The sequence below is a fragment of the Pristiophorus japonicus genome, chromosome 4 (assembly GCF_044704955.1).
Source record: "Pristiophorus japonicus isolate sPriJap1 chromosome 4, sPriJap1.hap1, whole genome shotgun sequence".
In the NCBI taxonomy this organism is placed as follows: domain Eukaryota; kingdom Metazoa; phylum Chordata; class Chondrichthyes; family Pristiophoridae; genus Pristiophorus; species Pristiophorus japonicus.
The window spans coordinates 269,812,783-269,827,204 of record NC_091980.1 but is presented as its reverse complement, the minus strand read 5'-3'; the positions used below and the strand labels follow the sequence as shown (position 1 = coordinate 269,827,204).

Below are 14,422 nucleotides of genomic sequence, written 5' to 3'. Positions count from 1 at the left end.
CATCTACTGGTTTCCCTTTATCCATCCTGCTCGTTAAATCCTCAAAGAGCTTCAGCAAATTTGTCAAACATGATTTCCCTTTCATAAAACCATGCTGACTCTGCTTGACTGCATTATGATTTTCTAAATGTCCTGCTACTACTTCCTTTATAATGAACTCCAGCATTTTCCCAATGACAGATGTTAGACTAACTATAGTTTCCTGTCTCCCTCCTTTCATAAATAGGGGCGTTACATTTGCGCTTTTCCAATCTGCTAGGACTTCTCCAGAATCCAGGGAATTTTAGTAGATTACAACCAATGCATCCATTATCACTGCAGCCACTTCTTTTAAGACCCTAGGATCCAGGCCATCAGGTCCAGGGAACTTGTCCAGCTTTAGTCCCATTAGTTTGCCTCGTATTTTATCTCTGGTGATCGTGATTGTTTTAAGTATCCCCACACCCCCCCCACACACAATAGCTTCTTGATTATCAATTTTTGGGTTGCTTTTAGTGCCTTCTACCGTGATGACCGAAAAAATATTTGTTCAAAGTGTCTACCATCCCCTGTTTTCCATTATTAATTCCACAATATCATCCTCTAAGGGACCAATGTTTACTTTAATCACTCTCTTACTTTTTATATACCTGTAGAAACTCTTACTGTCTGTTTTTATATTTCTTGCTAGCTTACTCTCATAAACTATCTTCTCTCTCTTTATCATTTTTTTAGTCGTCCTTTGCTGGATTCTAAAAAAATTCCCAATCCTCTGGTCTTCCACTATTCTTCGCAATATTGTATGCCTTTGTTTTCAATTTGATACCATCCCTTATTTACTTAGTTAGCCACGGATGGTTTATCCTTCTCTTAGATCTTTCTCACTGGAATATGTGTTTGCAGATCCAGACTTCTTGTACCATTGCATTGTCAGGTCAATAAAAATGTATTATTAACAATTTTTTCTTTTCAGTTTAAAAGAAATATGTTTCTCTGTAAGCATTGATTGCTGCTATGAAGAGTATAATTGTATTGAAACACTGGCAGAAACACTTGCACAAATAAACTGAGCCTGAGGGTGCAGCAAAAGCTGTTTCAAAGAATATCAGTCCCTAAAATCAAGAGGTTGAAGGGCTGTTAGATGACGCTAGTTCGATCACTTCCCTCATATTTAAATTAAAATATTCTATATCTGTATGAAATGCCATGTTTTAAGGACCTGTCAATTTAATAACATGTCCTTTACTTTTGCTCAACATTAGAAAAGAACTGGAATTAATTAGAGCCCCAGTCCAAGGTATAATTTTTCCTCAATCATTAATTGTGAAGATAAAGAAGCTCTGGAAGACTCCTGCTGCTATTTCTAGCAGCTAATCCCTGCTCCCCATCAAGGTGAAATACTTTGCAGTGAATGTATTCTAGAATGGCTGCAGAAAAATGACCCGCCACTTCTGATTTGCCATTGTGCTCCCTGCAGCCTATTCTCATTAGAAATGCAGGAATATAAGGAGTAAATTATCAGCAGTGGGCTTGTTGCACTAGACGTCAAAATTCATGGCGTACGTCGCCAATCTCGCTGTTGCAGGAGAATCTGGGCCAATATCAACTGCATTCCATTCTATCAAATGCTCCCTTCTAGATGATCCCATAAAACAGGGGCTTTGTACAATTGTTTTTTTGATAAAGTGCTCAAATCCTCACCATCTGGTGAATAATGCAAATCCACATCTTCATCAAATGTTCCACTAAAACGTAGCATACCGAAATCAAACAGGAGAGTAGGCTTCAGTTAAAGCATAACTGCCCTGGCTGAAACACACTTCCTGTTCTTACTTGTGGAATTTGATGTTTGGAATCAACAGCAGCTACTCCCTTCAATCACTGCTATAAATCTGAATGTAGTACACTGACTTTAAGAAATATTGAGTGTATATTTTATTGCAGATGTCATTCAGATTATACGATTTCATTTCAGCCGGGGAATAAATCCGATTAAAGTACACTCTAACTGCAAAATCTTTAAAGGTAGGCATTAAATGTGTTTCAGAATCTAATAACCCTCCTATTTCAAAATAGATTGCTTGAATATCTAATCACAGACATATGAATATATAATATGACTCGCAAGCTAAGTTGTAAAATAAAACCTTTAAAACGTGCACCATGCATATGGGAGCCACCACATGGCCCAAGAACACTTTAAAGAAAGACTTGCATTTATATAGCGCTTTTCATAACCTCAGGATGTCCCAAAGCATTTGACAGCCAATGAAGTACTTTTGAAGTGTAGTCACTGTTGTAAGGCAGAAAACGCAGCAGCCAATTTGCGCACAGCAAGCTTCCACAAACAGCAATGAGAAAATGACCAGATAATCTGTTTTAGTGATGTTGGTTGAAGGATAAATATTGGCCAGGATGTTATGTCTTTAATACTCTTATGAATGACTCCACGAGGTCTAGTATTGTACTTGAGCTATTGTGATCTTAGTCCCATTTATTGTAACTCCAGAGTGAGGCACAAGCATGGTGGGCGGCCTTTTATACTGGGACCTGCACACCTATGCAGGTGACCCTTAGGTCTCCCACCTTATGTGACTATACAGTTAGTATACATGGTCTACATACATGACATCACTTACCCCCAAATCTTTAATGCAAATTGACTCGTACATTGACAGTGAGCTGGGCTTTGCTCTTCCTGGTTAACCATTGGAGCGTCGCTTCTAGCTTGGGTGGATTGGTAGTGAGATTTGTTTACAGTGGATGTCCCAGTGGTTTCTGGTTGTGAGTCCACGACTATTCTATTCTCCCCCCCCACACGGAGATCAGGCTAATGGCCCGTTACATGCAAGTTGCATTCAAGTTCATCACATGGGTTTTACATTACATCTTGGTACATTTGTTGGGTGGATTACAGTTGCGTTTCTTTTTGTGTGGTACATTTACATGATCAGTACAGGTATCTCAGTACAGGTACACAAGGACAGTCTAGTTCCAGCACGGCCGGATGAGATCGGGTCGTCTGGTGGCGGCGCAGCGCCTCATGCTAGTGGGTCTGTGGGCGAGGTCAACTCATTTTGCTCGAGTTGTCGGAGCTCAGGGCTCTTGCCGTTACTCCTAGTGGCGGGCAGGCCCAAAGACAGCTGATGTGTCTGTGACCTCCCTGTCCTTTTCGTTTGCACAGTGTCGCTGCTGCTTCCTGGGAAGAGTCTGAGTGAGTGAGCATTTCGTCTAAGCGATGGTGGGGCTGCCTTGTCTTGTCTAGCAGTTTGCAGGGGACTTCTAACTCGCTTTCCTTGAGGGCACCGTTGTGAGCACTCTCTAGTTTGGAATCCTGGCTGGTCCAGGTCCCGTTCGGAGGAGCCGTTGTGGGTGACCCTTCGCTCTTGGGTATTGCCGTGGTGGCGAGTGGGTTTGTGGGCTGCGTCTTTTCCACCCGGGTGGTAGCCGACGGTAGCCGACTGCGAGCATAGATGCAGTTTACTGTTTCTGGCCTATAGCGGTTCATGCCATCGAGTGCCTGCAATGTTAAACCGATCTGAGACAGGGTATCGCTACCAGTGCCTCTGCTCTCCGGGGATCATTTACTCTGCGGCTTGTCTACTTCTGTCAGCTGTGGGGACACTTTATGATACATCGTTCTGGTCCTGTGGACGCAGGCTACAGCATTGGGTAGCCCCGCTGGACCTGTATATGACCGTTAGGTGTTCGCCCGCTACATTGGCTGATTGCAATTTGCACCCGACATCGCTCAACAACATTTTTCTCGTTACAGCTGGACTTTTACATTGGTTACCAATTTCAAGCAGTTCGTTCAAAAATGGCGGGTTGCTGGCCTCCTTTAAAATGACCTTACTACTTTTACCCCAATCGTCTTCCTTGCGTGGAACCACGTGTCGTTGCTCCATTAGCGCTGCACCTCGTGGTTTGGACGCCACCTTTTCCCTATCCATGATGTCGACTGCCGCGATCTTCTTTCCCAGGGATTCTGCCACTGAAGCTGGGAAGGCGCCCTCAGATCCAATCTTCCTCCCCAGGAGTCCTGCCACTGAAACCGGGAAGGTGCGTTCGGGTCGTCTCGGGGCTTGCTCTGCTTCTGAGCACGGGGGATGTCGATCGCTGGAGGGATGAAGTCTTCCCAGTTCCAATGAATCTTCCCCATCCATCTTCTTCCAAGTAGCATTGGTCCATCACCTGAAACAATCCACAATGGTAAATTGTGCACCGTGCCATCATGGGATACACTTACATCCACGCTACCAAAAACTGATATCAGTTCCTTGGTGTAGGTGCGTAGCTTTGCCTGAACTTGGACCAGCTTGGGTCGTTCAGCTTGATCGTTCCATAGCCTCTCAAAGGCTTCCTGGCTCATTACTGACTGACTCGCCCCCATGTCCACTTCCATGAAGACTGGAACGCCATTTATCTCGACTTCCATTATCACGAGGACAATCTGTGGTGCGGGTATATACTCCATACACTTCGTCCTGGGACTGAGCTGCCTCTCTAGCCATCTCCTTGTAATCCGCGCTGGATTCACAGTCATCTGCTGACTCCTCTTCCACGTGGTGAGTCACAGCTCTTTTGCACCTTCACTGGAGGTGGCCCTTTGTGCTGCAGCCTTTGCACACATAGTCTCTGAACTGACACTGATGAGCCTTGTGATTACCTCAGCAACGCCAGCATGATGCTACTTGACTTATGTTTGCACCCCTCGGCCATCTCTGAGTTAAAGAACTTGGGGGCCTGTACGCTCTGCCCTGGGCAGATTCACGTTCAACAGTCCTGCCTGTGAACGACGCCATTCTATTTACAGTACTTGTCAGGTTTGAGTCCTGAGAGTGAGTCATCATCTGCTTGGAGCTGCAGCTTGAGGTCAAGAACGCCTGGCTGATGTTGATAGTCTTCTGCAGAGTGACGGTGGTTTCGGCAGACAGTAGCCTGTGAAGAAGGGCCTCATGACCGATGCCAATTACGAAGATGTCCTGCAACGCATCGGTGAGGGATGCGCCGAATTCACAAAGTCCTGCCAGCCTCCTGAGGTCGGCAGCGTGCTTCGCGATTTCCTGGCCCTCGGGGTGGCGGTGTGTATAAAATCGATGCCTGGCCGTGAGGATGCTCTCCTTTGGTTTGAGTTGGTCCCAAATTAGCACTTTCAGCTCCTCGTATGACTTGGTCGTTGTTTTCTCTAGTGCAAGCAAGTCCCTGACGAGGCCGTAGACCACGGGCACACAACTGGTCAACATGATAGCTCTGCGCTTATCTGCCAGCGTGGCCAGATCATCGCCTACCAGGTTGTTTGTTACGAAATATTAGTCAAGCTGCTCCGTAAAGGCTTCCCAATCTTCACCCTCTGAGAACTTTTCTAATGCACCAACGTTAGTCATTTTCGCATGAAAGTTTGTAATCTCGTCGCAAGTTGTTATGTCTTTAATACTCTTATGAATGACTCCACGAGATCTAGTATTGTACCTGAGCTGTTGTGACCTCAGTCCCATTTATTGTAACTCCAGAGTGAGGCACAAGCATGGTGGGCAGCCTTTTATACTGGGCCCTCAGGTCTCCCACCATAGTACCCTCTGATGGCACACCTTATGTGACTATACAGTTAATATACATGGTCTACATAATGACATTGGATACTGTGAAATTTCCCTGCTCTTCTTCAAAATAGTGCCCTGGGATCTTTTACTTCCACCCAAGATGGAAGACGGGGCCTCGTTTTTACGTCTCATCTGAAAGAAGAAGCCTCCAACAGAGTAACGCTCTCTCACTACTGCACTGAAGTGTCAGCCTGGATTATGTGCTCAATCTCTGGAGATATTGTACGTAACTCTGGCATTAAGTTATCCGAGTTTTTGTATGACTGTGCCACCAGCAGATTGGGGACAATAAAACAGTTTAGGGTCCAGTTCCACTTTATTGAACAAAGCAGCTTTCTTTGAGGTGGTGGCACGCTGATGTTGTTTTGTATTTAACCCTTTGTAACCTGTATTACACTACCACCAGAGGGCCTACCCGTTGGAGTCCCAAGGGATCCCAGCATCCCTTGGGAGCACGGTATATAAGCAGGCCACCCATTAGGTACCTGCACTCTGGAGTCTTATTAAAGGAGCTAAGGTCACACTTGCTCATTGTACACAACACTCAGTTTCATCCTTTATTATGAGCATAGCAATTGGCGACGAGGTAACGAACAACCGTGCAAAAATGCAAAGAACAGTTGGTATCCTGGAGAAGTTCTTAGAAGGGGACGATAGGGAGGCCTTCATGGAGAGACTCAACCAATACTTCGTGGCCAACGAGCTGGAAGGGGATGAGAACGCTACCAAACGCAGGGCGATCCTCCTAACTGTCTGTGGGGCCTCATGAAGAACCTCCTAGCTCCGGCAAAACCAACAGAGAAATCCTATGAAGAATTGTGTACGCTGGTCCAGGAGCACCTAAATCCTAAGGAAAGTGTTTTGATGGCGAGATATCGGTTCTACATGTGTCAACGATTGGAGGGCCAAACTAAGCCGCCTTGCAGGACATTGTGAGTTTGAAGGATTCCTGGAACAAATGCTTAGAGACTTTTTTGTACTGGGCATTGGCCATGAGGTAATCCTTCGCAAACTGTTGACTGTAGACACTCCGAACCTAAGGCATTTATGTCCACCAGCGACAACACCAAACAGATTTCACAGAGTAAAGAAGTTTCGGCCAGTACTGTGTATAAAGTAATGTCAGTTTCGAGCAGAAATATACATGGCAGAACGTACACGCCGGCTGCTGCTGCCCGACCTCAGATGACCCAGAGTCCGCCATCAATCGTTAATGTGAGGCAGTTAACACCTTGTTGGCGTTGTGGAGGTGATCATCGGCCCCATCAATGCCGCTTCAAGCACTATGCGTGCAACGGTTGTAGAACAATGGGACACCTCCAGCGAATGTGCAGGCGAGCTGCAAACCCTGCAAACCACCACGTTGCAGAGGAAGATCGATCCACTGTGGATCAGGCTGAATTGGAGACTCATACCGAGGAGGCAGAAGTGTATGGGGTACACACATTCACTATGAAATGTCCACCAATAATGTTGAAAGTTGAACTGAATGGTATTCCAGTATCTATGGAACTGAACACGGGTGCAAATCAGTCCATAATGAGTAAAAAGGCCTTCGACAGGCTTTGGGGCAAAAAGGCACACAGGCCCAAGCTCAGCCCCATTCACACCAAACTAAGGACTTACACCAAGGAACTAATCCCTGTAATTGGCAGTGCAGAAGTCAAAGTTTCCTATGACGGAGCAGTACACGAACTCCCGCTGTGGATTGTGCCAGGGGATGGCCGCACATTGTTTGGCAGAAGCTGGCTGGGAAAAATTCGCTGGAACTGGGACGACATCTGAGCGCTTTCGTCCGTCGATGACGCCTCATGTGTCCAGGTTCTGAGTAAGTTCCCATCGTTGTTCGAGTCAGGCATTGGAAGCTTCTCGGGGGCGAAAGTGCAGATCCATTTGGCTCCCGGTACCCGACCCATCCACCACAAGGCACGGGCGGTACCGTACATAATGCGTGAGAAAGTGGAAATTGAGCTAGATAGGCTGCAGCGAGAAAGCATCATCGCGCCGGTGGAATTCAACAAGTGGGCCAGTCCGATTGTCCCGGTATTAAAGAGGAAGACACGGTTAGAATTTGTGGGGACTATAAAGTAACGATTAACCATTTTTTTCTACAGGACCAGTACCTGATACCCAAGGCAGACGACCTATTCACTGGAGGGAAGACGTTCATCAAGCTGGACCTGACCTCAGCCTACATGACGCAGGAGCTGGAGGAATCTTCGAAAGGTCTCAACTGCATCAACACGCACAAAGGTCTGTTCATCTATAACCGGTGCCCGTTCGGGATTCGGCGGCTGTGGCAATCTTCCAACGGAACATGGAGAGCCTGCTAAAGTCGGTTCCTCGCACCGTGGTTTTCCAGGATGACATACTGGTTACAGGTCGGGACACCAGTGAGCACTTGAAGAATCTGGAAGAGGTTCTTAGTCAGTTGGATCGCGTGGGGCTCAGGTTGAAACGCTCGAAGTGTGTTTTCCTGGCGCAGGTGGTCGAGTTCTTGGGAAGAAGAATCGCGGCAGACGGCATCAGACCCACTGACGCCAAGACGGAGGCCATCAAGAATGCGCCAAGATCACAGAACGTGACGGAGCTGCGGTTGTTCCTGGGACTCTTTAACTATTTTGGTAATTTCCTATGTGGGTTAAGCACCCTGCTAGAACCCCTACGTGCACTACTGCGCAAGGGAGATGACTGGGTATGGGGAAATTCACAAGAGGTTGCCTTTAAGAAAGCCAGAAATCTGTTGTGTTCAAACAAACTGCTTGTCCTGTATAACCCTTGTAAAAGGTTAGTGCGAGCTTGTGATGCATCGTCATACGGGGTTGGATGTGTGTTACAACAGGCTAACGAATAGGGGATCTTGCAATCGGTCGCTTATGCCTCCAGGAATTTGTCCAAGGCTGAAAGGGCCTACAACATGATTGAAAAAGAGGCTCTGGCGTGCGTTTACAGGGTATAAAAAATGCACCAGTACTTATTTGGCCTCAATGTTTGAGCTTGAAACTGACCACAAGCCGCTCATATTGCTGTTCTCTGAGAGCAAAGGTATTAATACCAATGCCTCTGCCCGCATCCAAAGATGGGCGCTCACGCTGTCGGCATACAACTATGTAATCCGCCACAGACCGGGCACAGAGAACTGCGCAGATGCTCTCAGTCGGCTACCATTGCCCATCACCGGGGTGGAAATGGCACAGCCAGCGGACTTGCTCATGGTCATGGAGGCATTTGAGAACGAAAAGTCCCCCGTTACAGCCCGCCAGATCAGGACCTGGACCAGCCAGGATCCTTTACTGTCCTTGGTAAAAAACTGTTTCCTCCATGGGAGCTGGTCCAGTGTCCCAGCGGAGATGTAGGAGGCGATAAAACCATTCCACAGGCGCAAAGGCGAAATGTCCCTGCAGGCGGACTGTCTGTTGTGGGGAAATCTTGCCCAAGAAAGGCAGAGATATGTTCATATGTGAACTGCACAATCCCACCCAGGCATTGTAATGATGAAAGCCATAGCCAGATCCCATGTGTGGTGGCCAGGAATCGACTCAGATTTAGAGTCTTGCATGCGCCAGTGCAACACTTGCTCTTAGCTGATCAATGCACCCAGAGAGGCACCGCTAAGTTTGTGGTCGTGGCCCTCCAAACCGTGGTCGAGGATCCACGTGGACTATGCGGGCCCATTTCTAGGCAAAATGTTTTTGGTTGTCGTGGACGCTTACTCAAAATGGATTGAATGTGCGATAATGTCTGTAAGCACGTCCACGGCCACTATTGAAAGCCTCGAGCCATGTTTGCCATGCACGGCTTGCCTGATGTCCCAGTCAGTGACAATGGGCCGTGCTTCACCAGTGCTGAATTCAAGGAATTCATGACCCGCAATGGGATCAAACACATCACATCTGCCCCGTTCAAGCCCACATCCAATGGCCAGGTAGAACGGGCAGTTCAGACCATCAAGCAAAGCTTGAAACATGTGTCGGAAGGCTCCCTGCAGATCCGGCTGTCCCGAGTGCTGCTCAGCTACCGCACCAGACCCCATTCACTCACAGGGGTTCCCCCAGCCGAGCTGCTCATGAAAAGGGCGCTAAAAGTAAGGCTCTCTCTTGTCCATCCTGATCTCCATGATCACGTGGAGGGCAAGCGACATCAATAAATTGAGTACCATGACCGCGCAAATTTGTCACACGATATTGAGATCAGTGATCCTGTGATTGTGCTCAATTATGGACATGGTCTCAAATGGCTCGCTGGCACGGTCACAGCCAAAGAGGGGAGTATGGTGTTTCAGGTCAAATTGGGCAATGGACAAACGCACAGAAAACATTTGGACCAAATCAAATTGCGGTTCACCAACAGCTACCAACAATCTGAAGAAGACACCACCAAGTTTGACCCTCCAACACACACACACAAGTGGTAACTGACATCACGGTTGACCACGAAGTCGAACTCACCATCCCCAGCAGCCCAGCAAGGCCGGCTGCCTAACAGCCCAGTGAAGAACTAACCAACTCACCCACACCCGCATTTGTACTGAGACGATCGACAAGGGAGCGAAAAGCCCCAGATCATCTCAACTTGTAAATAAGTGTACTGTTGACTTCACGGGGTAGTGATGTTATGTATTTAACCCCTTGTAACCTGTATAACACCTGACCACCAGAGGGCCTACCTGTTGGAGTCCCAAGGGATCCCAGTATCCTTTGGGAGCACGGTATATAAGCAGGCCACCCACGAGGTACCTGCATTCTGGAGTCTTATTAAAGGAGCTAAGGTCACACTTGCTCATTGTACACAGCACTGTTTCATCCTTTATTATGAGCATAGTAGGTGTCACTCCTGTTCCTAACACTGGTGCCTGTGGCAAAATCCATAGCAGCAATGTAACCATAAGGGAGACCAATGTATTTGTCTTGCTTTATTTTAGTCTGTCTGCAGCAGGCTGAATGGCCACATTTCAGGGTTTTAGGAAAACAAAGCTTACATGGCCAGAAAATAAGTTGCCATTCAGCCAATAGTAAGCATGAAAATATGGTTTACCGTGACCATACATTACCAGATGGGTACTATGTTTGGATATAATAATACGACTGTAATGGATTATCTGACACAATATGGAAATAATAATAGTTTTGAAGGTAACTACTAACTGTAAATCTGTAGGAGCTAAATATTCGATAGTCACTGAAGACCGGCGCGGGGATCGCAAAGCGCGATTACCCCGCGCCCTTTCAAAGTAATGCAGGCAGCACGCAAACTTCGTGCAGCCCAGCAGTAAACATGCTGCTGAGTGGCTTCATGCACAGCAGGGGGCTCAAGTTTGTGTGAGGCTAGCACCATTTAAAGCTAGCCTGCACTTATAAAGGCACCCTTCACCTCTCATAGAAACGGTTAAAATTCTGACGGGTTTAGACAGGTTAGATGCAGGAAAAATGTTCCCAATGTTGGGGAAGTCCAGAACCAGGGGTCACAGTCTAAGGATAAGGGGTAAGCCATTTAGGACCGAGATGAGGAGAAACCTCTTCACCCAGAGAGTGGTGAACCTGTGGAATTCTCTACCACAGAAAGTTGTTGAGGCCAATTCACTAAATATATTCAAAAAGGAGTTAGATGTAGTCCTTACTACTAGGGGGATCAAGGGGTATGGCGAGAAAGCAGGAATGGGGTACTGAAGTTGCATGTTCAGCCATGAACTCATTGAATGGCGGTGCAGGCTCGAAGAGCCGAATGGCCTACTCCTGCACCTATTTTCTATGTTTCTATGTTTCTATGTTAAAGGGAAGGTGTAGCTTGACGAGACCAAATGCTGGAAGTCATTCCAGAAGGCAGTTTCAACTGGGAAACATTCAGCAATGGCACAACAGGCCAGATAGAGGGCTCCAAGGTTCTCAGACACAGTGCAGGATGCTGTAGCACAGGAGACGGAAAGCAGGAGAGAGGTCCTGTTTCCACAGGAGCCCAAGATCCCTGAAAGACATAGTGAAGGCAGTGGGAGCTGACAGCCACAGAGGTCAAGCCAACAGTGCTGTCCCGAGGACCTGGATGCAGTGCCGGAAGAAGTTCAATGACCTCACAGGGATGGTCAAGATCAGTGAATGCATCTTCAAATGCCATATCCCACAAACTGCACCACTAGCCTCACACACTGCTCAATGCACCACACCCCCATCACTCACCTATCAACAATCTCCAGCAGTCACAACTCATACCTCACATTCCTATGTTCCATCTCACCCTCACACATTTGCAACTGCTGCAAGGCTCACACTCACATCTTGCAGCTTGCACACACTGCCAACTATTCAACCATGACAGCCACATCAGCCAAACACATTTGAACCACACTCACTGTCACACTTCCCTCTCTCTTGCACGACAAGGTGGCACACAATTGTAGGCAGTGGCTGGTAACCAGAGGAGGTTAAGGCTCGCCTCCATATCCTCAGCCCCCTTGAGGAGACGGTGCTTGGCATAATTGGAGTGGCTGTGACTGAGGCTGTGGTCAGCAGTGGCACTGAAACCATTGAAGGTGATGGTATGCTCATACCTAGTCCTCCTTCTCACATCCCACTTCCCCCCCCATATCCCACAATCTCTTGTGATTTACAAGCTGCAGATGGTGTAAGCATGCACATCTTGCTTCCCCCACCGCCCCCCCCTCCCCTCATCAGAACCCTACCCTTGTGCCTTTCTCATTTCAGAGACCCAGTAAAAACACCTCGCCAGAGGAAGAGGAAAGTGATGAAGAAGAAACAGCGTCACTCGATCTGACACGTGCAGCCACCTGCATAGATATTGGCGTTGCATGTATTTTAGAGAGTAGCTTAGAGGCAGGATTTGCACATGGTGAGTCATCAGGCATGAGTGGGCTGCAGTCAGGGCAGGGGGAAAGGGTGGCGCAGGTGCCAGCTTCCCGGAGAGCGAGGTCGCATACGAATTCTGCTGCACACGATTCAGATGGGGCAGCCTACAGAAGAATGCTGATGGGTATGCACAATGAAATGCTTGGTGCATTGTTAGACCTGTCAGAAAATCTGAGTGCAATGTCAAGGAGCTTGGAGGAGTCCAACTCCAACCTTGCACAGTGCCTTGTGCAGAGCTTGAGGCCATCATTCCAGTGTGGAAGGGGTAGGCAGATCCATTGGAGCACATGTGGACCCAACCATCATGCAGCATCAAATGGCCAATGATTCAGCTTCCACTGAAGCAAAAGCAGAAGCCACCCAATACCTGGGTGATGCAATGGAGGCTCAGACTGAATTCATGCAAGCATAGACTGCTGCCATCATGGGGCTTTCAGGGTATCACAACAGTCCACCAGCAGATTATTAGAATTGCTGAGGCACCACTCTAGGGGAGTGGCAATGGATCCGTGGAGGACGAACCTGCTGTCCTCTCTCAGGATGACAGCATTCGTACTCCCACCACTGCCACTCCACCAGTGCCCTTGCCTATCAGCCAGCCAGCCCAGACTGCTGCCACCCATGTCGAGGTGATGCAGTCTGAAACTGGTCCTACTAGGCCCAGAGCCTCTCGAGATTGTCCTACAAGGCCATTTGCAGTCTCCCCCACTGAAAGCCAGCAACCTTCCACCAGTCACACTGCAGCGACTGGGATAGCCCTTCTGCACAGGGAAGGCAAGCACTAAGGGAACGCACAGGGGTGATTAGTTGACTTTTCCATTAAATATTATAATGGTTTCATTCATAAAATTGGTTTGGAATGTTTGATTTGTGGTGGCTTTTATTGTAGGCTAATAGGATGTTGTGATGGTCAGTAACAGAGGGAAGGTAAGGTGTGGGACTGTTGGTGAATGGGGAATTGGAGTTGCGTTCATTGGTACCATAGTTGGATGAGTCGATCACAGACAGCCCGGGCAGAAAGGGGCTGTCTGGGTTGCCTCCTCCCTTTCTCATCCTCCTCCTCTTCTGCTTCCTCCTCCTCCTTTTCCTCATCTCCTCTTTCTCCTTCCTCTCCTCCTCCTCCTCAGCTGATGGCAAGGGCTGTTTGTGCCCTCATGATGGGGAGGTTGTGGAGCATGTAGCAGACCACAACGAATCTTGAGATGTGCTCTGGCGTGTACTCCCCCAGAGTGGTCCAGGCAGCGGATACATTGTTTAGCACCGCAATGGTCTGCTCGATCACATTCTGTGTGGAAGCATGGCTTGGGTTGCACAGCAGAGTCGTGAACTAGGTGGCCAGTGGATAGCTCATGTTGCCCAGTAGCCACCCTCTCATTTGCCGTGGTGGCTGAAATGCTGATGGTACAGCGGATTTAAGGCAACATAGCTGCTGCCAGGATACTGAGCATTGACCTGCATGATGCGCGGAATATGGTCACACACCAGCTGGTCATTGAGGGAGCAGAATCCCTTCCAGTTGCAGTACATCTCTGAATTGAGACATGGTGCCCACAAAGCGACATGCGTGCAGTCAGTGGCACCCTGCGCCACGGGAAGCCTGCTATCGCGGCGAAGCCACATGTTCATTCCACCTGCTCCTCTCTGGCAAGAGATTACACAGGATATACAGAACAGAAACAGGCCATTCGGTCCAACCAGTCCATGCCGGTGTTTATGCTCCACTCGAGCCTCCTCCTATCTTTCATCATCTAAATTTATCAACATAATCCTCTATTCCCTTCTCTCTCATATGCTTGTCCAGCCTCCCCTTAAATGCATCGACACTATTCGCTTCAACCACTCCATGTGGTACCTATAGTGAGTTTCACATTCCCACCACTCTCTGAATTCCCTATTTGATTTCCTGGTGACTATCTTACATTGATGATCTCTAGTCTTGCTCTTCCTCACAAGTGGAAACACTCTGTCTGTGTCTACTCTCTC

General features: G+C 47.9%; 1 protein-coding gene across 3 annotated transcripts in view; it reads left to right on the top strand.

Annotated features, from left to right (window-relative positions):
• six1a (SIX homeobox 1a) overlaps positions 1–14,422 on the top strand; it is a 251,117-nt gene that overhangs the window by 27,267 nt on the left and 209,428 nt on the right. The window contains exon 3 of one of the 3 annotated variants that reach the window (XM_070879468.1): positions 1,924–1,981. The exons of the other annotated variants lie outside the window; for them this stretch is intronic. Within the exon in view, the coding sequence (XP_070735569.1) occupies positions 1,924–1,975 (52 nt within the window). The 3' untranslated portion in view covers positions 1,976–1,981. Of the gene's footprint in view, positions 1–1,923; positions 1,982–14,422 lie in introns of those variants that run through there. 3 annotated transcript variants of the gene reach the window in all.